Here is a 26191-nt window from a genome sequence, read left to right as displayed (position 1 = left end):
AAATCCAAACTTTGGTTTTTTTTTACTGCTAGGAAGTTTTGTGTATCTTACAAAATGTTATCAATTAAGTTTTGCAATCAAAGAATATGTGCAGGAAATGGTTATAAGCTTTCTGTTATTGTCTTTAATTTAATTTAAATGAGTAGTTAAAAACTACCTAAACCCAAATGTTTCAGCTACATTATGACTGAAACTGGGATGAGTTAAAAAAATATAGATCAATTAATGACTGATAATGCAAAGCATATGTATAATTTTAAACATGTACAAAATACACATTGGGGTGAATTTCATATGGTTTTATGCAAAGTTAATTAGAACTTCAATACATCATGGACTCATGGTCAGATCTACTCAAAGTTCTGCCAAATCGATATTTAACAATTTTAAGGGAGTAAAGCCCAAATTGAAGTAGTAGAGTCTCACCCAGAGTCAACCCCGCAGATAGTTGACACTGGGAGTTGACATTATCGGTAGTTGAATTAATATTGTTTTTTTCTTAAATTTTTATCTTCAAATTATAGGAATGTTGTTCATTTAAAATGCATTTGACTAATTTTCTTTTGCTTAATCTTGATGCTTTCTGCGCATGTATTCTTCAGCTCTTTACGATGCATCTAATTTATAATTACATTGTAGTCGTATTGTTGATTGATATTTTCTCATTTATGTCCATGGGCACTGTAACTTCAATTATGATGGGTGAGAATTTATGGTTAGGGTTTAGGGTTTGTGCATATGGATGGGTGATAAAATGAAAAAGCATTTATTTATACATTTGAAACTACACAGGGGCTGATGAATCAAAACTCCTTTTTGGAGACCAATGTAGGACTATAAACTGTGTTACAAAACTTGGATATTCTTTTACATCAAAATGTAATTTATTGAACAAAGTATGATAGGATTCAGCGATTGTTAAATAATATTTATAAAAAAAAGGGGGGGGGGGGCAACTAGGCCTAATTTCAAAACATTTGTACAGAAGGTATCAAACCACTAAATGTACAAAACTTTGCTAACCTGGGACAGTCTTAAAAATGTGATTTAAAAAAAAAAAAATATAAGAAAAGGCACTTTGGGATAACTCACTTCCTGTAATATGTGTATATATGTTCTCTCATAAGAAAAAAGAACGCATTTAATCAATAATTAGTTAATTAATTTATTGTACATACTATAATTACCAGTATATATTATTTTTATTTCAAGTTTGCCAGTAACTATAGCATCAGGCCTGAATGTATACGCTGGCGAGTGGCGAAGTGACGTAATAAATTGGATTAACTACCATAGCAATAGGTGAAAAGAATTTTGAATATATCGCGCTGCACTGCAAGCAGGTTGCACTCATCACCTGTGTATGTCTGCAACCATAGTATTGAATACAATGCCATGCTTTTCAAAGATAATAATCTTACAGACCTGTGCGAGTAATCAGCATGATACGGTTCAATGCAGAGGTTCCGCATGAACGTACTAGTGCAGCGCAGTATAGTCAAATATTGTTTTCACCTATTGATATGGTAGTTAATCTGATTATTTTAAAACGTCACTTCGCCAGCGTATAGCATTCCAAATTCATGGCCGCCTTCTCTGAAATATGTGTACCCTCTCTCTTCACTGGGTGATTCCAAATAATATGTATATGGCTCAAAATAAGCTACGGTGTCATAAAAGTGTAACACACAATTATTTTTCCAGCTCTTTTCTTTTGGTCTCCAACCAGGTTTAAATTATAGTATGCACATATATCGTTCATAATACACTAAAAAGAAAGATAAGTTATAGACCATTTACTTCACAAATTTAATTTTCTAGCCCTTGCGTACGTTATATTTGACAGACACAATTTTGATGATTTTCTGCAATCAAATAAAAATTTATAAAGTATACTATTACATAAGGTATTTTGTGGTTATTTAGGTGTAGGACCTACAGCAACTGATTGTGGAAAAAAATGTGTCCAAATATTACAATAAGGAGGATAAATTGTTATAAATAAAATATGTGTGTCTGTCAAGCCATAACATAAGCAAGATGTCTGTCAAATGTAACATACAGAATAATAATTTGGCAAAAACAGTAGTTCAAGATGGGAAATTGAATAAAGATCACATGCAGTTTATAAATCACATGTTTTAAAACACTTTTATAAACTCTAAACTATCATCATAATGTGAACATCAAGTGATTTTTAATTTTTTAAAAGCGTATTGCGTATGTTACTTTTGACAGACACATACAGATCTTGCGTACAAACTTGCCTACAAATGTTTTACAGACAACACTTAACAATGGATTGTGTCATCAAAAAGCTTCTCCTCACAAAGTGATAGTGCCACAAAGCTAGGTGGAGCTAAATGCTATGTCATGTAGCATAATTAGCTGTATCACCCTAGTTTAGCAGGAATTACAGCACCGTCTTGCGTATGTTACTATTTGACAGACATTTCAAGAAAAATTTTAAAATTGTTATATGTTCAAAAAAGATGGCAGCCACTTACAAATTGATTATAAGATGGTGAAATGAAGTTATTTACAATAGATTTACCCTTTAGTTTATGCTTCAAGTCTTTGTTTATAAAAACTGAGGGACTTCAAAATCAATCAAAAGTTTGACAGACAATTCGCTACTTGCAGTTCGCCATTATGCACTATGTGCGGGGAGAGCCTCGAACTGGCAGCATACATGAATGGGAATTGAACTAGTCATAACGTTCTGTGTAAGGTTACATAATTCTTCCTTTCATGTATGCTGCCAGTTCGAGGCTCTCCCCACATAGTGCATAATGGCGGAACCGTGCAAGTAGCTTAATAGTAACATACATAAAGGCAAACTTTTAAATCCTTTTTTGATCTGTTAACTTATAATTTATAATGCCTCTTTCTGTTTTTTGATTGGTTTACTGCACCATTTTGGGAAACAGGTCACATGAATTTCTAGATAAGGATCCATAAAAAAAATTAAAAGCTGTTGAAAAAAGGCGTCTCTTGGCATGTTACAAATAAAAGTGTAAAAATAGGCATTTTTACAGCTATTTTTTATTATTTTTATTATTTAGAGTGAAAGGATTTTACTTAAATTGTGTATGCTATGTCTTTACTACCTAAACTTGCCACTAAACTAGCAAATATTCCATTTCTATAATTATTATTTAAAAAAAAAGATGTCAAAATATATGGCTATAATATGACACCTTAGCATATTTTGAGCCATATATCCAACATAAAGATTTTCTTACAATATGTTACACAAACTGGTCCATGGAGGCCAAAGGAGGCATTTTTGACAAATGACTTACTATAATTATTACCTTATAAACATTAAGCTACAAGAAGTTTTGTGATACATGTGTATTTTCTTCGTATTTTATTGTTTTTTACTCCATATTTTTGTCTTTACTCAATTTCATAATATTTGCCGCCTTTGGCCTCCATGGACCAGATCTTGTCACATATATAGCCTAAATTGCCAAATTATACATTTATTTAAAAAAAAGTTTGCAACAGCTTGTGCTTGTTCATTCGTGGTTTGAAACTTACTGGATATCATGTTTCCCTTACATGCAGTTCTGTAACTAAAATGTGGGCCACAGCAGCTGCAAGGAGTATCCCATCATGCATTGCAGTATATCTGCATGCTCCATAGCAAATGTATACAAAATATAAACAAGAGCCGCTTAGATATTGAGAGCTATGGATAGTTTCACAATACTTTAGGGGTCATATTTTTGCATACAATAGTCTAAGCTTCCCTGATTTAAACAAGTTATTTAAAGTTGAAGTGAGGGATTTTGTGTACATTTTCTATGGCACATTCAGTTTTATTATGGTACCGCAAAGCATAATGGGATACTCCCTTCAGCTGCTGTGAATGTGGGCTATAGAGTTGAAATCCATCACTCCCCTTATGGAAGAGATGACCTTAGTCTTTTGCACAGGGAGTGTGAATTTTAAATGGGGTCACCTGAATGGTGACTCCATTTGAAATCTACACCCCTGTGTAAGAGATTATAATTGGTCCTGTCTTCCTATAGGGGTGTATGAATTTCAACTGGAATAGCCCATTTTGTCATAAGATTATTTCTTTCCAGCTTGAAATTAATTTTGTTTACCAGTCAATGTACATGTACATATGTATATAACATAAACAATGCACCAATTCTGAGTAGCATGCCAGTAAATCCCAAACTTTTGATCCTATTTGCATGTACTTTGTTCCTCTACCATTGTTTTATACTGTTCTTTGCTGCAAATCTGTGCATTACTTTTTTCCATAAAGAATTCATAATAATCATATTGTGCTTTTTGATTTTACATGGAATTGGAACTGGAGTTTAATACCTTTTGCACCCTAACAGTAACACTAACTATTACAAACCAAGTACCCTAATCCTTAACCCTAAGCACCGGAGGAAAACGCGATCGCGGTTTTTGCGGCCGCAATTGCGTTTTTTGGGTGAAATTGCGTTTTTCAATTTTTTTTTTTTTTTTTTTTTTTTTAATTTTAATTTTTTTAGAAGTTATAGACCCTAAATTACCGTACTTGTTATTGAAGGTTGGAACCTCCGAAATACTGCTACTTAAAAAAAAAAAAAAAAAAAAAAAAAAGATTTAAAAATTCTGAGATTTTTGTTCAAAGCTGGATAAAGTTGTACATTTTAATTACTGTTGCTTCTATTGAACAGCCAGGGACATATTGAATAAACATGCATTGCTAGCTGTTCAATAGAAGCAAAAGTAATTAAAATGTACAAATTTATCCAGTTTTGAAAAAAAATCTCAGAATTTAAATCTTTTTTTTTTTTTTTTTTTTTTATGTAGCAGTATTTCGGAGGTGCCAACCTTCAATAACAAGTAATTATTTAGGGTCTACAACTTCTAAAAAAAATTCAAAATTAAAAAAAAAAAAAAAAAAAAAAAATTTTGCGTTTTTTCGGGAAATCACGTTTTTTGCGTTTTTGGAATATCGTGGTGCGTTTTTTGGCTTCCAAAATCGCGTTTTTATCCGGTGCTTACCGTAACCCTAAAGCACAGGGTGCAAGTGGTATCTTAAAACTAAAATTTGCCAGTTCATGCAAAACAAAAATTGAGGGGTGGGGTATGGCAATATTCTAAACAGGAACAAGTACAGTGCATTTATTTATTTATTTACTTACTTATTTTTATTTGTTTGTTTAGTTATATATATTTATTTTTAATGATTTTATGCTCATTTTATTTTTTATTTAATTTGTTTTATTTGTTCATTGTATTTGTTTTGTGTATTTGATTACTTTAATTCATAATTTTAAACTTACATTTATCATACTTTTTTGTGAGTTTTTCCTGAAAACTAAAAACAAAACTAAAATCACAGAACAAAACAAAAAGCAAACAATAGGTACACTTTACAAATTGAACTTTCTTGGACAATTACGGCAATTTCCCGTATATGTAATCGCTAAATGATTTAAGGCTACTAAAAACAGATTCTGGAACTGAAACATCTTATCTTTTCATCAAAACTTTTTCCTTTGCACGTTTTTGCTTCCCTATCATGGCTTGTGCGGTACAGGTGCGACACCTCCTCCAGAACCCACAACGAAACCTATGGATACAACAAAGAAGGGTGGTATGTTTATTATGCAATTTTCTAATTTCTGTTCTTTTTCTTTCATCATTCATTGTCATCATCATCATTTGCATCTTTCATGTACATAATACCTTGGTAGTTTAAATGACTGACCGATCATACAAATGTACTTGGTTGGTTTTCCTGCTATTTTCCATTCATCATTCTTTTTCGTCATAAATATTATTGCAATAAAAATTAATGTTTATACCTGCACAAATTGCTTGCATTCATTAGCATAGTTTTGCATACAATGTATACAATGTAGGTAAGTGTTAATGTGACCAATTCTATCCCACCATTTTCTTCAGTCATTTTAAACTTTACTTTGAATACACTGTCAATGTTTTAAGCTGAGACCAATACATTTTGTACAAGTGAACTCTTTCATTTTAAAATGGTCCATGTTATTTTATAATTATTTATGCAAACGAACAAAATCATTTATTTATTTATTTGATGGTTTGTTTGTTTATATTTACTATTGTCAATTTTATTCTGGGCCAAGTACCACCAAAAAAAAATTTAAAAAAAAAAGAAAGTGATCTTTTGGGAACGTGGATGAACGTGTTTCACAAATTTTCATGTTTTCAAGCAATAATGGAACCTTGTTTTTGGAAACAATTCGTTGTTGTTTTGGCATACTGTCATATGACGATTTTTGGACAAAATGAGTTAAATATAAACTTTCAAAATCTATGAATGAAACTATATATTCACAAAGTTTTGAAACCTAAATGTAATTAGTTTTGTGAGATATAGCACTAATTAGTATGATACGACATGGTTTTTTTTGTACCCCCAAAAAATCTTCGTTCTGTGTTTTGGCATACAGTCGTATCATGATATGTCGTAACGTCGCCATAGGCCACCGTGTAACTGCAGTTGCCTATTGTTTTTACATACTCTTGTGTCACATGGCGTATCATACATTAGGTTGTCAAATTGTGCATATTTTGGCATACTGTCGTATGAGTTTGCAGATTAATTACTTCTAATTAGTGAATGAATAAAAAGTGTATATTATGTTGAGAACAAAGACAGATATATGTTATTGATTATATTCTTTGATAATAATAAACATATTTTACTTTGGTGGGTCTTCAAAAATTGGAAAAACTTTAAATGCAATTTTCTCTAAACTGCATTTTTCGTTACATACGACAGTTTGCCAAAACAGCGACGAATTGTAAAAAAACTCGATTTTGGATGATTTTCAGGATTTCAGTTCTCTAAACTGATACGGTTTTCCAAAGCATTCCAAAGTCTAAATTTTGTTGAAAAATCTTAAAAAAAATACCAAAAAAAAAAATACAACTAATCCAGAAATTAAGGCAGGAGAGGATAAGAACCAAAAATTTTCTTACTCTTTTTTATTTTATTGAGCACTATGATGATATCACAATCATTCCTTAATGTACTGGCACGCAATTATAAAATCCTTGCTGCAAGTACATGTACAATGTATAATGCCATATTGAAAGTATGTAATCCTTTTCTTTATTTTTATTGGTCACATTAAAAAATTAGTGGCATTGTAATGCTTTGAGGAAAAAATAATTCTCTGGTTGCCTAAAAAAGAAGAGAACAAAAAAAAAAAGGTTGATGGTTCAATTCACACCTTATCTTTTGCTTTAATGGGACACGGTGTCACATTTGTGCTTTCAATAAGCAAACCTTCAGTCCTACAATTGATTACTCAAAACTTGAAATAAAATTGTTTTTGTGATTTGAACATAGAGAACCTGTATGTTTATGGTTTGGAATTTTCACAAAATTTATACTTTTTAAAGGCCTGATACGAAAAAGACATTTTTGCAAGCATAACAATTTTGTGAATCCATGACCCTCACAAAATTTGAGAAATTTTCATGCAACAAATATTTCATGCTTTACACTACAACAGTATTTGAAAGTAACAATAAATACATATTACAAAATTCTATATTACTAATTGCAATCCAGGAACCAGAACCATATATTTTCCCCTAACCACTTGTTCTTCTTCTGCTTTCTCTTATTATGCATATTTTGTTGCCAATCAAAGTAGAATCATTTCATGTCCAGAACATTTATTCATTTATTTATTTCTATGTACACTTTATTTTGTTAAACCAGTTGTTTCTAAAAGCCCAAATAGTAAGTTTCAATTACTTGTTCTCATCATGTGTGGGGCTTTATGAATCTGATTAACTTTATAACTAAAACACTTTTAGATTTAGAAAGGGTACACATATTTATCTTAATACATTCTTAGGATATAGTTTGAGCTAATATTTACTAATTTATTTTTGGAAGTCCATCATTTTCTGAGGTTGATCCAACAATGGATCACATGATATTTTTTTTTAAAGATTGACACCAGGAAAAGGAGTTTGAAAAGAAAAAAGAATGTTTTGTGGAAGAAATGAAAAATAAAGTAAGAAAATGATGGACTAGAATTGTAGTGAATTTTAAAAACTCAATTTTAACTTCCAAGTGCACTACATATTTAGTTACTAACACTGTGCACACTGGCATTATAATATATCCATCTACATTTTGAAGTCTATGCACTACTGACAGATGGGTAAATTTGAAAGTAGCTAGGGAAATATTTTAATAAGGTTACTATTTATACTTTCTTAATTAGGGGTTTTTCAGTAACAACTAAGTTTAAAACCATCCAAAGTCCGGATTACACTAATTACATGGATTTGGCTGTTGTTGTTTTCTTTTGTTTGTTTGATAATGGCCTAATAGCTTCTAAAGTGTTCAAAAAAGCAAAATCGTGAAAATAAACCACAGCAAAATTTGATATTTCACTATGATCTGGATCTGGAAGTTATCCTCTGAATAAAGGGTACCAGCATCACATCATTGCAAGCAACAGCCAGGGCCTTTTGTGTTGATTGAGTGCCTGGATAGGGTGCATTTTCAAACATCTCAAATTTTGAGAAAAGGGGGTGGCGGACAAAGGAAAGAGAAAGGCCAATATTTAAAGTCATCAGCATGATGAGGATACATACATGCATACTGTTTGTTTGTTTGTTTTCATTTCTCACAAGTTTGATACCTAGTGCACATGTTCACAAGTAATTTACATGTAATACACATTTGGGGAAAATACAGAATGCACAGTTTCTTTTTAATACAGGGCGTTGATTTAATAGGTCGGGTGATATTATTGAGCAAAATATTAACTATTAGAATGAAAACCTAAACCTTTTGGCTTCGTTTTCAATTTAAGAGGTAAAAATATGTTCTTTAAGCTCTCAAAAAAACATGCATTGTGTTTGCTGATTATGTTGTTATTTCTTGCTGCTTTTAAAAGTTTTGAAATTGTGCAACCTTCTTGCTCAAATTTATTCCCGATCAAACTGTGCCTCATGAACTTGACAATTGTACAGCTTGCAAGAAAAAAGTGAAGTTTGTATAGTCATTGAATTCTGTGGCAGTTGCGTCCTTTGTTGTCTCCCTGCATTTTACCCAAAGCGCTTTTATACCAAGTGTTTGTGTTGATATTTGCTTTCTCTTTCTCACTCTCACTTAAGGGCAGTATTTGTCCTATTATAGCATCTATGTCCGTTAGGAAATCTATTATGGGAAAAGTGTGTTTTTATTTGCCAATTTTTGAATTGGTGTTGCAATATCACTTCAATATTGGGAAATGGAGTAGGAATACTAAAATATGGGATTAATAATGATATGCATAGAAAGTGCTTATGCAAAAATATGCACTACTAAGTATTTTATTTTTAAAAAGAAAAAAATCCAAAAGAGTCCTACATGTACATGCAAAAGCGGTTCTTGAGCATGAGCTGCAAGGCTCTCTCTTTGTCTGTCTTTTGAGAAATTATTTTGTGAGGAACAACTCAATAGCATACATTTGCCCATCTATGATTTGCCCAGAACATACAGTGTATATCCATGGCAATTTTGAGACCTCGTTCAATGTAGTTTGATTAGATGATGCTTAATGTGGTATTTCCATTTTGATGTGATATTGCAAACCAATTATATCTCTGTTAGATGCACATTGTATTGTAGTATGTACATGTATTGCATTTACAATATGGGCCCTGGATAAGGGGTCATTCCAGGACCGGCAATAGAATATAATGGATAATTGTGGGAGACTATACTCTCATTGGCATTACGTTTGGTACATGGTGTCTGCACATGTACACACTCCATACTTCATCATAACAAATCACATACAGCATATTTGTTGGACTTGTTTGTTATAGTCCGGGATGTTGGTTTTATAAAGTGTTGGGTTTTAAAATATATTTAACAGTGGTGTATAGGGACAACTACAGTGGAACCATATTAACAAAAAAAAATGGTCAGGGCCTCAGATTTTAATTTCATTTTAATAGGATTTTGTGTTAAAATTGGGTCTTTTTTTGTATAAAATATATGTTTGTTATCAGGAAATTTGTGTTAAATGATTTTTATGCCTCCACCGCGAGGCATACTGTTTTTGCAATGTCCGAGTTTCCGAGCTTCCGTCCGTCCGTCCGGATGCTGTATCTCAGGTGAGTTTCAAGGTCATATACTGAGGTCAAAGGTCATTTGAGGTCAAATTACTAAAAACTTGTCGTATGGGCATGAAACTTGGTAGATACAGTCAACATTTAGAGCCAGATTTTTGGAAGGTCATTTCGGGGTCATCCGGGGTCACCCAGGGGTCATCTCAGGTAAAATTGATAAAATTGGTCGTATGGGCATGAAACTTGGTAGGTACAGTCAACATTTAGAGCCAAATTTTTGGAAGGTCATTTTGGGGTCATCTGAGGTCACCCAGGGGTCATCTACGGTCAAATGAATAAAATTGATCGTATGGGCATGAAACTTGGTGGGTACAGTCAACATTTGGAGCCAAATTTTTGGAAGGTCATTTCAGGGTCATCCAAGGTCACCCAGGGGTCATCTGAGTTCAAATTACTAAAAATTGTCATATGGGCATGAAACTTGGTAGCTACTGTCAACATTTAGAGCCAAATTTTTGGATGGTCATTTCGGGGTCATCTAAGGTCAAATTAATCAAATTGGTCGTATGGGCATGAAACTTGGTGGGTACAGTCAACATTCAGAGCCAAATTTTTGGCATGTCATTTTGGAGTCATCCAGGGTCACCCAAGGGTCATCTGAGGTAAAATTACTAAAAATGGATTTGTACACATTTAAATCGCCCCATGGTGGAGGCATCCCATTCGACGCATTGCGTCGAAAACCGCGACGTTTCTAGTTTGTTAAGTTTCCACTGTAGTTGTGGAAAAGAGTGTTTTAACATTTTATAAGTTCTTAATGTTAATGTTGAGAGACATGTGTATTTATTATTATTGCGTTTGTTATCATCATAAATGTTGATTGCTTTTATTACTTTTTCACATGGTCATCTTACATTTATTATTTAAATTTATTTATTTTTTTTATTTATTTATGTATTTATTTATTGGTTTTTTGTATTTATTTTATTACTTTTTTATTTTATTTATTTATTTAATATATTTATTTATGTACTTATTTATTTAATATATTTATTTATTTATTAAATATATTTATAATTTATTTACTTTTTTTTTTATAAATAATTCATCTTACAATCTATATCATTAAATTGATGACACTATTCACCTTTGTTATCTTCAAATGACTTGTTCCACCATTGAGTATAAAAGGGGTGAGCAAGTAAAAAAGTAAACAAATAAGGAAATGCATTATAAAAATCCTGCGCAATCTGGTACATATGAAACGGAAGAAATTCATCATATATTTGCACCAGCACACATTGAATTTATAAAGACATGCATATAACATCTATGTGATAAAACATCAATTAAATATTCCATCAGTATAATCAGGTCCATAGTCCATTAGTGAAGAAGACAGTACCACATTGTGTGCCATTTCAACATCTACATTTTTGTCAAGATATGTTCACACCATGACCTACATCTTAAGAATATGCTTGGTAACATCGCAATTAAATCCGGGCGGGGGAGTCTAGGATTTTTTTACTGAGGGATGTGCCACGACAGACTTTTGGATGCTGACTTTCTCTATACCTACTTTTTGCTGTTTTTGCCACCCATCAGTAGACAATTTTTTCACAAAAAACACCAAAAACGCCCAAATTTGCCATAATTGGGCGCTTTTAGGGGCACTTTTGCCCAAATGTGCTCAATTGGGCGCATTAGTCTCCACTGAAAACCCACCCATCGATATACCAAAATTGCTGAAAAGGTACCCCAAATCCGTAGCACATCCCCGTATACCTTCAACCAGGGAGAACCACCTCCAGGAATTAAATATAGTCCATTTCATATGTGTTCATGTATTTAGGTCCACACAGTCTGAAGTCATGAACTTACACCTGTTGTATGAATTTCAACATTGAAGTGTCTGTTGTGCAGAGTTGTGCTCAGACAAAATCACAAACCTCAAGATTTTGCAGCTCTTAAGATCAGTTTAGTTCAGGTTTATTTCATCAAATTATCAGCAAGATCACTTGGGAATGTTGGTTTTTGAATACAAGATGTTTGTGGCAAATATATTGTAGGTTGTGGGTTCACAAGAAGTCATATGAAACACTTGGCAGAGTTTCAATCAAGATTTTTTAAAGCATAACTTTTTTGGTGTAAAGTTCACAACCGCTTGTTTTTCACTGAAGCTGAAAAGATAGGGATAGATATATCTCGGACACCCAAGTTCGTTTTTCCACTTCACCAAATCACATACTGTGCAGTGTGTGTGTCAGTGTAGAGTTGTTGGGCCTTTCACATCTCAGTGATAACCCTGGGTTATCACCAAAAGACCTACAGTTTGAAAACTCTTATGGTATGATGTTTTGTGTGAATGTAGCTGGTGTTTTCATTCACAAATAATGCACAGAATGTGACACTGGAATTTTTGTCACTACAATAACAAAATTCTACTTCTTCTTTACACATAAATTTCATGCATCAGTAATCAACTATTGTGTTAGAATCTCTATTACTGTGATTAATACGGTGTGGAAGAGACCTTGGTTCAAGTCAATTTTTGGTGGATTATTAATTTTCATGCTAGTCAGTTTTGGATTTTATTTGATTCAGTTTGAAAAAAAAGAAAAAAATATTACGAGAAATCAGTGGTAAATTTTATTAGGGAACAGGACATTGAAATAAGAGTTCCTTGGAATAAACATTTGGCTTGATAAAATATGAACTTTGAGCCTTTCAGGTATATACATAATGTCACTAGGATCCACAACATGCTCATTTATCAGGGCACAGTTCTTTTAACCCCAATACATTTGCACATTCATTGAATGACCTTTGACAATTTGAGTATAAAAACTCATACTTTGCAACTTGAGGTCAAATTTTGCATTATGATAGTTTAATTCAGGTTATTGGACTATGCCATTGAGTTGAGGCCATTGTGGTCCATAGTGTGTCATCTAATCTTTTTGGTCAAGGGAATTCCCTTATAATTAAAACTAAAACAAAATTAATTGTTTTCCTATTAAATATTTTGCAAGCAAGCATTCCGCTACAAGAAGCTTCAATTCAAATGTTTTGGAAGGGGAAGAAATTACAGCTAGATTTTGGCTTTTTTTTTTTTTATAAACAAAGCATGAAAATTTATTTCCATCAAAAATTATCTTTGATACTAAAGTCAGGGTTTCATGGTAATCAGCATACTTAATATATACTGGTATAAATTTTATCCACTAACAATGGTTTATTATCATGGTTGCTAAGCAACACTCAAGTCATAATGACATCACTCCTAATAACCCACTCCTACTAACTTCACCTGTATTAATCATACATTTCCGTTAATCAAATAATAACCAAAATATTTAGTCAAAAGTTAACTTGGGGCGGTCAAGTTTATAGCTAGGTATGGCATATTTGGCAAGTTTGTCATTTGTATACCAATAATACATTTAGTGTTGACACAGCACCTTTCTTGTATTATATGTATAAAATGAACACAATGTTGGTATCATTGTACAATGATTACATTATACCAAGGTAAAACACTCTGCAATATGGACATGGATTTGTTTATAAAATGTCATCAAAGGTCACTATTATTAAATATCAACCAAGACTTTCACCTAAATCAAAATTTTCATATTATTATGTGTAGGTAGGCTACTGTTTGAGTAAGTAAGTAAATAAGCAAACAAACAAACAAATGAATAAATAATTATACTCATTGTGCACAATTATTTATCATTAAAAAAAAATCTGTTATTTCAAATAGCCATTTCCTAATTTCTTGTTGCAACATAAATTATTTAAATTTCGACAAGCTTTTATCGAGTCCAACCAGGGAAGATGGTCTAGCTTTGTGTATCCCGTGTATTGTCAATTTAGTAGTGTTTGGGTGTGATATTGAATTGATTTATTGATACATTGTACAGTTAAACATGAAAGAATAAAAGTTAAAACGCATTGTATAGGCCTAGATGCTATTAATTGTAGAATGAAGGCTATATCAGTTCGGGGGCACTGCTAATTCAAAGACGTCTCTGATATCAAAGACTCTTCAGTGCCGAGTCACCTGACAGTATCATAATTCAAAGACGTCTCATAAATCACATACTCCCTAGTCTCAAAACCCAGCCATAAGCGATATTGTGAGCGTGAACTGGCATAGCGGGAATAATTTTGCGAGTAGGCCTAATCAGCATGATCAGGGTTGTAGCTAGCCCAAGTGCCTGCTAGCTCCTGCTAATTTTACTATCCAATTTATGAATTAAATCGCGGGCTCGGGATACACTCTTTCTCGTTAACGTGAGAAATCGGAGAATGCTAAAAAATGTTGCTCTTTTTCATTTAATTGAGCTTAAATGCTGCAGAATAACTTTGCTCCCTCGGCGACATTTTGCAAACTTTCAATTCTCCGGACACATCAAAACTGTTTATTGGTTATTTTCGAGACATATATTTTTTCACAGATTTCCAACTGAGCATGAATTTTAGTTTTAGGCTTAGGGAAACTGGGGTAATTGTGGCCCCTTTTGCATTTTTACCATGTAATTCTTTAAGTATGAACTGAGAAGTAAAATTTCTGCATGAGTGGATAGAGGCAATGGGTACCTATAAGATGTGATAAATATAATTGGAAAATATATTGCAATTTGCATAATAATTAACATGTTTTGGGGGCCGCAATTACCCCAAGCGGGGTAATTGTGGCCCCTGAACAAAATAAAGAATTTAAAGAGTATTGTGAATCCAGTTCTTCCTGATAACTATTAATAACATGTTTTATAGTCATTGCGATAATTCTAGGCCATTTGGACTGGTTTATTTACCAGAAAAAGGCATTTTAAGGCATTTTGTAAAATACTTGTTATTATGCTAATTTTTTCTTGCCTAAACTGCGGCCGGATCTGACTGTTCATTATACTTCCTTGTTTTGACTTGAAAACATACTAAAATATGTCTTTTTTTTCAATAATGACCCCAAATGGCTAATTTGATTAACATATAACAGATTAATGACCAAAATAGCTTTTTAGGGGGTCAGATGCAAGTAATTTGCTTAAGACATGAACAGGGGCCACATTTATCCCAAGCCGGGTATTACATAATATGCAAATTTAGCTCATTAAATAAACAATTTTTTTTATAAATTTGTTATATCAATGGGAACTGTTATGATTACCTTTCATGTCAAACACATACAAAATAGTCAGTGATACAACCAATAAGTACCACCCCTATGAATAAAAAGTGGACTTGCCACTTTTTAGAGCCATTTGCGATGTCTCTCCGCTAATTAGACCCCCCTCATAAAAATTTTAATGCTATTTGAATATTTTTTCACCAAACAGTAACATAAAGACCACTCTTTCATACAAATACAAAGTTAAGTCACCTAGACCAATGCTTAGTATAAAGACACCCTGATAAAGACAAAGGGGCCACAATTACCCGGGGCCACAATTACCCCAGTCTCCGCCTATATTTAACACTCGTGCTCAATAATTCCTTCAATTCAGCCTAAGTTGAGGCTTTTCTGTTTTGCTTGAGGGGATGTGCTATAATAGGCCTATAGTCATTATATCTATGAAAGATAGGCCTATAATTCCTAACAAATTTCCTGCGGACCTGACTTCTGCATGGGTATGAACCTGCTCAATTAGGCCTATATGGATAAATGCAAGTTAGCCTTTTCTTTTTTGACGGAGAAGGGTGCCTGAGGGGATGTGCTCCCTCAGAAGTTGGAGAATTATTTTCAAAAAGTTATGAAAGGCACAATAAAGTCATTTGGTGTAAAAGTTTACACTTATTATTCGTATTATTTTGGGCATAACAGATTTCAACGGACCCGACTTGTGAGGGGAATATTATCCTCAAACTAAAGGCCAATTAATTGGTGCATCATTTTGCATTAGGCCCCTATTATTAACTTATTTTTCCGACCATCATGATTAAGCATAACCTATAGGCCATATAACCATGTCATGATAATGCATAATATGTATTTTAGAATGGATTTCCAGTGGATGCGACTTCCCGTCACAAATTTCAAGCATGAACATAATTATGATGCACAATGACTCAGAACGTAGTCCAACTCTTCCTCTTGTCTGCTTGTTTGCTTCCATGTTTTCTTTCCACTTTTCACCCTTTCGTTTTCCCAAAAATCCCCGGATATTGAAATGAGCCTGGGTGGCTGTGGCAAAACAAAATTTTCAACCCAGTTTTGCTAATATTTTGTCCTGATTTTTGTAACATTTTCGTTTTTTTTATTGGCAGTTATTTTATATATGTTTTCAGTTGTCGGGTTATTTCTTTCAATTTTTGGGAAATCAGACCGAAAAAGTAGACCTTTTTCTTTTCCCTCCCTTTTCCGCCCTTCAATTTTTGTAGGGGGCACTATACTGCCCCACTGGCTATGCCCAGGCCCGTACGCAAAGTGGGGCCGTGCGGTGGGGCAAAAGTCCTCAAAAATCCTAATTTACGACCGTAGTGAGCAAAAAATATGTTTTTTATGTTTTTTAGTCAAAAAAGGTCCAAAGTTTGTGAAGAAGGTCCACTTTTTACAAAATCGCCCCTGGAAAAAAAAAAAAAAAGAAACACTTTTTCAAAATCAGCACCCCAAAAAAAAAACGGGCCTGGCTATGCCACTGCTCTATCACTCCCCTTCCTCTCCCTCCCTCTCCCTTCTCTCTTTCTCTCTCTGTCTCCCTCATTTTTTTTAAGACCGGGGCTGCAGGCCCCAAAGCCCCACTCCTGGGCAGTGGGCACGCGCCTGGTTTACCGTAATTTGTTGATCTATTTTGAGCCACCTAATCATAACATAACCCTACCCCTATCAATAAAATACAAGTGTCCATATTTCTCGAATTCATCCCATGCACGTGTGCAAGAGGCAGGCCACGAGGTTATATAGGCCTGAACGTTTCCGTGAGGGGCCTACCATTTTCAAGTCATTTTGAATATATTTTTGAAAAGTTGCCGCCACAATGCGTGCCAAAAATCGCTCCCCTCCCCCCTCGTTGACTGGCAAAAAATTCATTGTTCCCTCCTTTTTTTGCCTTGCCAAAATATTCACTCCCCCCATGACTTGGGATTTTGTGTTACTTCAAAACGTTGGATATGGCTCGATTTTGCCAATCTAAGTGTTTTCTGGGACCATTTGTCAGAATTTGCACAGATAGATATGATGTTTGCACAGGCAGATATTTGCTAAACATAGGAAAGCATATTCGGATACAGGCACCTTCTTTCCGATATGCTGCATCTAGGCCCAAACTGTAAAAAAAGCACGACGTATGTGATATCACAGACCCCCGTATGTGAAATCACTGACCCGTCTTTGATATCAGAGACGTCTTTGAATTAGCAGTGCCCCCGAACTGATATGTGGAGGTGTAGGTGTGGTGGTTTGACGCATAAGATGAAAATAGTCAACCTTGGTTTTATTACTGACTTCCACAATTCAAGCAGGGGAATAAAAGATTTGATTTCAAATTTATTTAGCAATGCTTCATCTTTTAGTTTTACTTTTAAAAATTGTTTTTATTAATTTTTATATAAAAAGGACTACATTCTTTTAAACTTATTCCTAATTGAATTCATTTATTTAGGGCCCCTATATAAATTTATTTTGTTTAAATTGTTATTTATTCATTTATTTATATTTATTATCATTTTATTTATTTATTTATTTATTTATTTATTTATTTATTTATTTATTTATTTATTTATTTATTTATTTATTTATTTATTTATTTATTACATATGTATGAGTTTGCTGGAGGCCTCCCAATTTATCAAAATTCATTTGGATGGGTCGAAAAGAATTTAATGGGCTAGCCAACATACTACAATTTTTCTCTAAGTTAGAAGTAAAATAAAAGTAAAGTACAAATCAGAATAAAAAAATAAAAATTTTATTATTGTAAAACAGTGAATGAAAGAGGCAATAGAATTCCAATTGTGTTATCCTGGAAATATTAAAGGTAATGAATATCAAATGAACTGTTCAAATAATGATACTCAAAACCATTCACCACAACACAAACCAGTTTACACACACATTCCACATTGATGTAAAATCAACAAGGAAGTTAGTACACCACCTTTGAGGTCATCAGCTGGTGGCTAGTTGTCAATCAGTGTGTCACAGGTACAGTGTACATGTACCAACTTCCTGGTTATCAGATTCTCTGTGTTTTACTAAATCTTGGTAAAATTATTGTAAATAATATGTTAATTTATTTATGCTTTTCACCATCTCAGATTATTTATTATTATTTTTTTTATATAAAAAAATATATGAGATTTATGAATTGCAGACCAGAGGTAAAATTAATAAAGGTACAATTCTGGTAATTTGGGAAAAAATAATCGAAAAAATCGGAAATATATAAAAAAACAAACCTTTTTCTCTTATTGTTACATTTTTCCCCGGAATTGGATGATGTTATTTCAGCAAAAAATATTTAAAAAGAATTAACCCTTATCCTAAATGCAATATGGCATGAAAATTGAACTGGGCTCAATTATTTTCAAAGGTGATTTTAGAACTATTCAAAATCATTTAGATTTTCTGATGGAATATACTTTAAATATCACATACAATCATTTCATATCAATTATGTTTTGAATCCTTAAAAAGTGGCAAAAAGTTGTCAATTTTTTCTTCCATTTAGGTCAAATTTTGAATCCATAAAATTTGTACAATTTATTTTGAATTTATTAGCATTAGCATAATATTATTCATGATAAAAAATTATGGAGTTAAAAGTTGAAAGTGAAAGCAAGAAAGGAACACAAAATTGCATACACAGATGTAGTGAGTGGTGGGATTGACCATAGACTATAGATTTCTAGGGTCTATGGATTGACTTGGCATTGTGATTTCCATACATTGTAACCCAGTTTACATTTTACCTTGTCATGAGTAATCACCACTTAGCCCTGTGAAATAGCATGTACTCATATCTGTATGTATGTGTAACAATGAGATATGTGCTAAAGCTGCCTTGTGGTAATGCAACAGCAGCAAAGAATAAACCATACTTTCACAAATTTAGTTGTCCCTGAATAGGAGCTAACAATTACAAAACACATGAAGAGATCCAAGTTTTTAACAATTAAGGCCACAAATAAAAAAACACTGTTTTACGGGCCCGACCGACCCAGATTTTCCATTTTGGTAGATATTTTTTCTACTTTTTTCCAAAATCAGCCGTTTTCAGGCCAAAATTTATTGATTTTGACTGAAATTTTAAATTCTGAACATTTTCAAAATATGTTTGCAAAAAAATTATCAAATTCTGGCTACGGGCCTGCAAGCTTGACCTCATTTATCATAGGTTTCCAAGACAAAATTTTGTAACTTTTGCTGGATTTCGGTATTTAAAGCTCACCAGGTCTCACTTTGCAAATATCTTCTATCTATAGGAACCCAATTTTTACATATAATTATATGGCATCAAGCCTTGAAATAAGCAGACTGGAACCAGGAGCAATTTGTTTTGAACATTGCTCCTGGTTCATTGGGATTTTACAAGAACCAGGAGCAATTTCTGAAGAAACAGGAGCAATTTTCAATATTAAATCCTTTTCTGCATACAATACAGCATACCAGCACAACTGTATCAAGTGCAAAACTGTAACCAGGAGCAATTTATTTTAGAAAATTGCTCCTGGTTCATGTGAATTTTACAAGGACCAGGAGCAATTGGTGGCGTTACGAGGGTAAATTTGCTCCCCGCGCCCGCTTATATCAAGGCTTGTATGGCATCTAATTGGAAACTACTTTTACTTCAGGTTTGCCTCTGAGTCCAAGCAGCAAGCAACCAATAATTAGTATGCATCAATTTTCATCTTGATACTTCTTTATTTTTGTGAATCATATACACAAGGTGTCAGGTGTTCCATAGTATGCGATGAGTTCCCAGGTGACCTGGTCACTTGAACACCCCATCATCTCAAGATCAATGACTCATCTAACTCAACAAATTAACAACAAGTTTGTCAGTTTTTGTGTGATTTTCATAATTTATAGGTCACAGAAGCTGAGTCAGTTCCCAAAATGCACAGGGCTTGTACACTGATGTGACTCGAGATGTGAAGATTTCTTTATTTAACAGAAATTGACAGTGTGTTGCATTTGTCAAACAAATGGCAAAATAAACAGAGTCAGAAACAAATAATGAATGAAAAGAATATGACCAAAAATGCAAAAGGAAAGTAAAAAATTAAAGAATGAAGTAAACAAATGTGACTCAAAGGTACAAAAAAAAATGCAAAAAAGTGGGTAAAGCGCAGAGTGTGTCTTCACCAGATGTACTGCCTGCATAATTTGATAAAGAGTGAAAAGGTTGCCTATCTCTGAAGGTTAGGCCAAAAAAAAAAGTTTGTTTGTCCATAGAGGCCCATGAAACAGTTGGGTCGGTAGGTCAGATTTTTTTTTTACAGATATTGCACTTGAAACTGATTTGAAGACTGGTAAATAAGTCAAACACACAGCACTTTACTGGTTTAACTCTTGAGATGGTTCTGCATGTTATACTGTTCATTTTCTTTACATTTTCTTTCTTTAAATTTATACTAAACACTGTTTTACTAGCACATTCAACGCAAATTTAAAAAAAAAAGAAGCACTGTCGGGACCAGGGTACACGGTCGGTCGGACGTGGACAAACAAACAATTTTTTTTTTTGCCTTATACAATCATGAATTTAAAAACAATTGAAACAGTCAGTTCAAAATTTGTAAAGCACAAAAAAATAATTTTGCGGAAATTTTCACTTTTACAATAAGAGGCAGCTATTGGAGAAATCCATTTTCTTTGACATAGTGGACAAATTGTAAATAAAAAAAATTCTCTAACAGTGCAATTCCCACTAGTGTATCCAATGTCTAGTGTTATTTCTCTAACTAGAATACCTTGGAGCAAACTGAGCATTAAATATAAATCACATGGTAACATTCACACCTGATGACCTGCCTATGAAATCTACGAGACATACATTACATGGAAACTTGTAAGCTTTTAGAATTGTTGTTTTATTATGGTCAGTATAGAAATGGCTTAGTGTAGGGCCGCTAGGAATACATGTATGCAATTGTATTATTTGTGGCGCAATTTGCGTATTTTGGTCATTTTTCCCAATTTTTAAAAATCAACCACAGATGATTGCAGTACCGTACTTCGCTCTAGGTCAAGGGACTCTCCAAATCAGTGGCAAAAAGATTCAGACTCTCCAAATCCATAAAAAAAAAAAAAAAAAATCACATTTTTTGGCCTCCAAAATCGCATATTCCTATCATCCATGGCTTATTTTAGTCCCTAAGGTGTTCATGTGGAGGGTCTTTCACATCAGTACTTGACCAGTGCTAGGGTAGGGGGACTTGCATTTCAAGATGTATCACCTGCATAAAAGTTCTATTTCTACTAGCAGGGTGCAACAAGTGCATGATATCTCATTTTATCAAAAACAACAAAAATTGGGGAAAAGGTGCCTTGCTGATTATACAAGTGTTACTCAAAAAGGGTAGCTAAACGCAGCACCCAGATGACGATAAAAAAAAGAAAGATAAAATAACCAGTATTTTCATTTTCTTTAAAAATCTTTTGATTTTAGCATGTTTATCTTCAATACTTTTTTTGCAGAGCATATTGTATCCAAAATATAATAGGAAAAGGGAAGACATTAAAAGAAAAAAAGAGCAACAGTTTCCTAAATGGTTATACCAGAATGATGGGAATGATGCAGATTAATAAATCATTAATTAATGTAATGATGCCCTTATCAGATATGATAGGATCACTGCAATAACAGATCAAATATAAAATAAATAGGTCAAGGATTGCTCAGTATTGACTTGGAAATTATGCAAATACTAATATTAAATAAAACGTTTTAGCAATATTGCATGTATATTATTATTCACATACATAGTATACAATGCAGTTTTAATAATGAAATGATTTTATATGTCCTTATAAAGTATTAAATGTGACTTATGACTTTATCATTAAGTGTGGTGCGTGCAAATCAGTGTCAGAAATGATGGCATTCGAGAACCGTGCGTCGTTTAATACATATTAGTTTGTATAGTTCTCGTCAAAACAAGCTGAAGTAACTGCTTTTATATTGTGACATTTATTTTATTTGTATATTTCTACTTTAATGGTTATTAAAATCAGCTTTTGCAATGAATGTTGTGTATTACAAGATATTTTGACTTTGCAATTTATACAGTGAATTTACAACATATTCTGTCGGTCCGTGTCACGTCACTTCCGGTTGATGATGTTCGAGTGAAAACAAGTCCCTGATTCGATTTTTGTTGATGATTTCTGTCATTGGTGTTATGTAAATTTCGATCGCAAATAGTCAGTGGAATCAAACAACCGTTTCTAAGTCTTCAGAGTGAAAGAAACTTACTTGATTTACCGTTTATATACTGACAAACTTAAAATTAAATTCCATGGTCGAGTGTCGTTTTTTCCGAAATTGAATGCCACTCCAGCAACATCGCTATGTAGCCTCCTTCACAGCCGGTTTCTGATGTTCACAACAAACCGTGAGCCACATGCAGTTTGGGCCCGAGACTAGAGATAGCCCGGATGTCCGACCGACAGAATACTATTACCAAATACATTTGTACATTTTATGTATGTCAACAATAATGATCATTTCTTGCATTCTTTCAAATTATCAAACTGATACTATAAAAAATTCTATTAGGTCATAACATTTCACCTAAAATATGTAATTTGTAATGCTAAGTGTTGACAGCAGAGCAAACAAATTGTAATATTTTGCTGTGACAAACAAAATGCAAGAAAGTGCAGCGCTCATTAAAATCTTTAAATGTAAACAAACTGTCTGAATTTGTCAACATAATGTCACATACTTTTAAAATAAGTAACTTGCCATTTACCAATTATAAGGCAACAAAAGAAACACCCTGTTCTATGGGCGGACAGACCTTTCCAAGTAGGGTCGGTCTCTGGAGGCTAAAATTACCCCCAAAATATCACCAAAATCTGACAAATCTGTAAACATATTTTCTGAAAAATTTCAGCCAAAATCAATAAATTTTGGCTCCAAAATGGCTGATTTTACATGATTTTTGGCAAAATTAATAAAGAAACGAGATGACAAACAAGAACATTGATCCATTTTTCACACAAGGCAACAATGTACCCAATAGCAATACATGTATAAAGTTATGGACGGACGTGACAGGAAAAGGGTTAGGTTACATAAATATATCATCAGTAACCAGTGAAAACTGACAGAAATTGGCTCTTTCTATTACCAATTAACACATTCTGTAGAGCTATATTGAATTTAAAAGTACAATGCCATCATTGATATTGGGGAAAATACTTAAAAGCATGAATCTAGTTTTTATAAAACATCCATTTTGGTTCCAATTCCTGTAAAGGTGTCCAATGAATTGATTAAAAAAAGAGATTGTTTTTATATTTAATTGTAAATTTTGAGATACAGTATATGTTTGTTACAGGTTTACAAGTTTGGTATGAACATTAATTAATTTTAAATTTATTGAATTATTTATTTTATTTCATTTAATTAATTTATTTATTTATTTATTTATTTATTTATTTATTTATTTATTTATTTATTTATTTATTTATTTATTTATTTATTTATTTATTTATTTATTTATTTATTTATTTATTTTTATTATTATTTTTATTATTATTATTATTATTATTATTATTATTATTATTATTATTATTATTATTATTATTATTATTATTATTATTATTTATTATTTTTATCATCATCATCATCATCATCATCATCATCATCATCATAAATATATTATATTTATCATTATTAATGGTTATTAGAATGCATAGCTTTTCTCTTTCACAGTTTTTAAACTCTTTTTCCAGAATTTAGCAATAGCAGTTCTTGATGTTTAATTTTCGCTATGTTTTAATTACATATATCTTGGCATTCTCTCTCCTCTCCCTAGGTGACCCTGGTCCAAATGTAGGTGCTATCGCTGCGGGCGTCGTTGTTGGTATAATTGTACTTGCCGTCATCATTGCCCTTCTTGTATATTTCCTTGTAATTAGAAAAGGTAAGAAAAAGAGTCCATTAAAATTGTTTTTGATTTCATTAATAAAAGCTTTCCCTATTTCTTGTGTTGTTCTGGGACTGAATAGTCATGACTGGGAGAGTCAAGAAGTTATTAGAGTCTTCAAGTCTTCAAGTGCTGTTCTCCTAACAAAGCGAAGCTTATCCAAGGAGTAAGGTGATGATGCTCATAAATGTGCAGAAATGTGCAGAGTGCAGAACAACAAACGGTGCAAGTAAAAAGAACTGGAGAGCTGATTTAGAGAATGGATTTAAGCGTTCATTTAAGCGTTCATTCAAGTAAAATAACAGTTTTTAACACTTAATGTACGATTTCTGTCAAATTTTGATTTCGTTATTCTTTATTCAAAATGTTGAAATAATATTAGTAATAACTGACGGGAAGGGTTGCTGTCCATTTTAGGTTGAAATAACAAGGTAAAGTAAAAGAAACCCCACTGGTTATTTTGGCCTTTAACATGCAGTTCTATGGGAGGACATATCATAATTTTTAAATTATTATAATATGTTAAACTTTGCTCTGTTGACCTACAAAGACAACAAATTTGGCCGATTCCATTTAGGTGCAAGTTGGGACATGTGTAAACTTCAGGTTTGAAAAAAATTTCATATTATAAGATCGTACATTATTGCTTTAAGTGTTTTTGAACACAAGTTATTTACTTGACATTTAAAAAATGTATGGAAAATTTTCTAATTAGTCAAGGCATAGCTTAGTAACCTGTACAGCACATTAGATTTCACCTAGGATATAACTTGAAAAAAACATAAAATTAAAAATTGTGTTTGATCTGCTTTGATTATTGAAATAATGTACACATTTTGTTTTGTTTTTATTATTTCCTCATAGGCAACAAGACAAAGAATAGGTAAGTGATTACAATTTTGACCCAGCTGTAGTGATGTACCGATCTACCCTATACTCTGATCAGCTCATAATAGCCGGGACTCATAACATTGTGGATTGATATAGAATGGCATATAGACATCTGGGCGCAGCACCTATGCAAACTGCGCCTTGCGTACATTGCATGACTGATGCACACTTTTGTGAATGTATTTATGACTGATGCACGCTTTTGTGAATTTACGCGGGCGTAAGTTGGGACTGTATTGATTCGCGCAGTAACAAAAACCTATTCCTAGCCTATTACGAGCTGGCCATAGTATAGATAGAATATACTGATACCAGATCATTTTGCTTGCTAAATCGGCTGATCCAATCTGTATCTGTTCTTAACCAAACACAACACGTCCTACACTCCTTGAGAAATTACTTAGAGCGCCCTCTATAATTGGCGATAATCAGCTGTAACTGATGTCAAATAAACCTTGAGGTAATCAATTTTTCTAGCAATTGAAGGGATCCCCCAACAAGGCATTAGCCAGAGGAGTGTCTTTAGGGTGTCCAAACTGGTCAAAAATACCTTAATCTACAAAATCAGGGTGTCCACTTCCTATTCACTCCATTATAAAAATCAGAATTTTAGGGTGTCCAAATTGAAAACAGAGTGTCGAAATGACACCTGGACACCCTTCTGGCTAATGCCTTGTTCCCCCCTCCCAATTCTGAATTGGAATGGATAAGGCCCACATCAGTTCGATTCAGAAGCCACTGATATGATCGCGATCAGTACATCACTTCAGTCATAATTAGTTATGATATGTTATGGATGAACATACATATAAAGCTTAATCACTCATTATGACCTCCTTCGTAATCAAAATCAGCATTTTGGCTTTTGTCTATTTCTGATGCATGTTTTTATGAACATTAATTAATCAAGCATGTCTGATATTTGTTACCAAATGGCCTTGATTGTATGTACCATTATAAACATCTCAGTGAGTTGAGTACATGGCTAATGATAGTTATTTCATATTCCATTTCTGGTTGCAAATTATACAAACCTTAATTACCAGGGTTATGTTGCCGATGGAAACTTAAAATTGATGGTCTGATCAACAATCTCTTC

General features: G+C 33.0%; 1 protein-coding gene across 5 annotated transcripts in view; it reads left to right on the top strand.

Annotated features, from left to right (window-relative positions):
• The window catches only part of LOC140170352 (cell adhesion molecule 2-like), a 77196-nt gene that overhangs the window by 9015 nt on the left and 41990 nt on the right, over positions 1 to 26191 (top strand). For 3 of the 5 annotated variants that reach the window (XR_011861528.1, XM_072193721.1, XM_072193724.1), the window contains exons 6-9: positions 5561 to 5617; positions 7736 to 7756; positions 24091 to 24198; positions 25066 to 25084. Coding sequence is in view for 4 of the 5 variants with exons in the window: in XM_072193721.1 (XP_072049822.1) it covers positions 5561 to 5617; positions 7736 to 7756; positions 24091 to 24198; positions 25066 to 25084 (205 nt within the window). In the remaining variant the exon portion in view is untranslated. The remainder of the gene's footprint in view (positions 1 to 5560; positions 5618 to 7735; positions 7757 to 24090; positions 24199 to 25065; positions 25085 to 26191) is intronic. The other 2 variants (XM_072193722.1, XM_072193723.1) reach the window with 2 other exon arrangements.

This window comes from Amphiura filiformis, chromosome 14 (assembly GCF_039555335.1).
Source record: "Amphiura filiformis chromosome 14, Afil_fr2py, whole genome shotgun sequence".
NCBI classification, from domain to species: domain Eukaryota; kingdom Metazoa; phylum Echinodermata; class Ophiuroidea; order Amphilepidida; family Amphiuridae; genus Amphiura; species Amphiura filiformis.
This window is presented reverse-complemented; position numbering and strand designations above follow the sequence as displayed.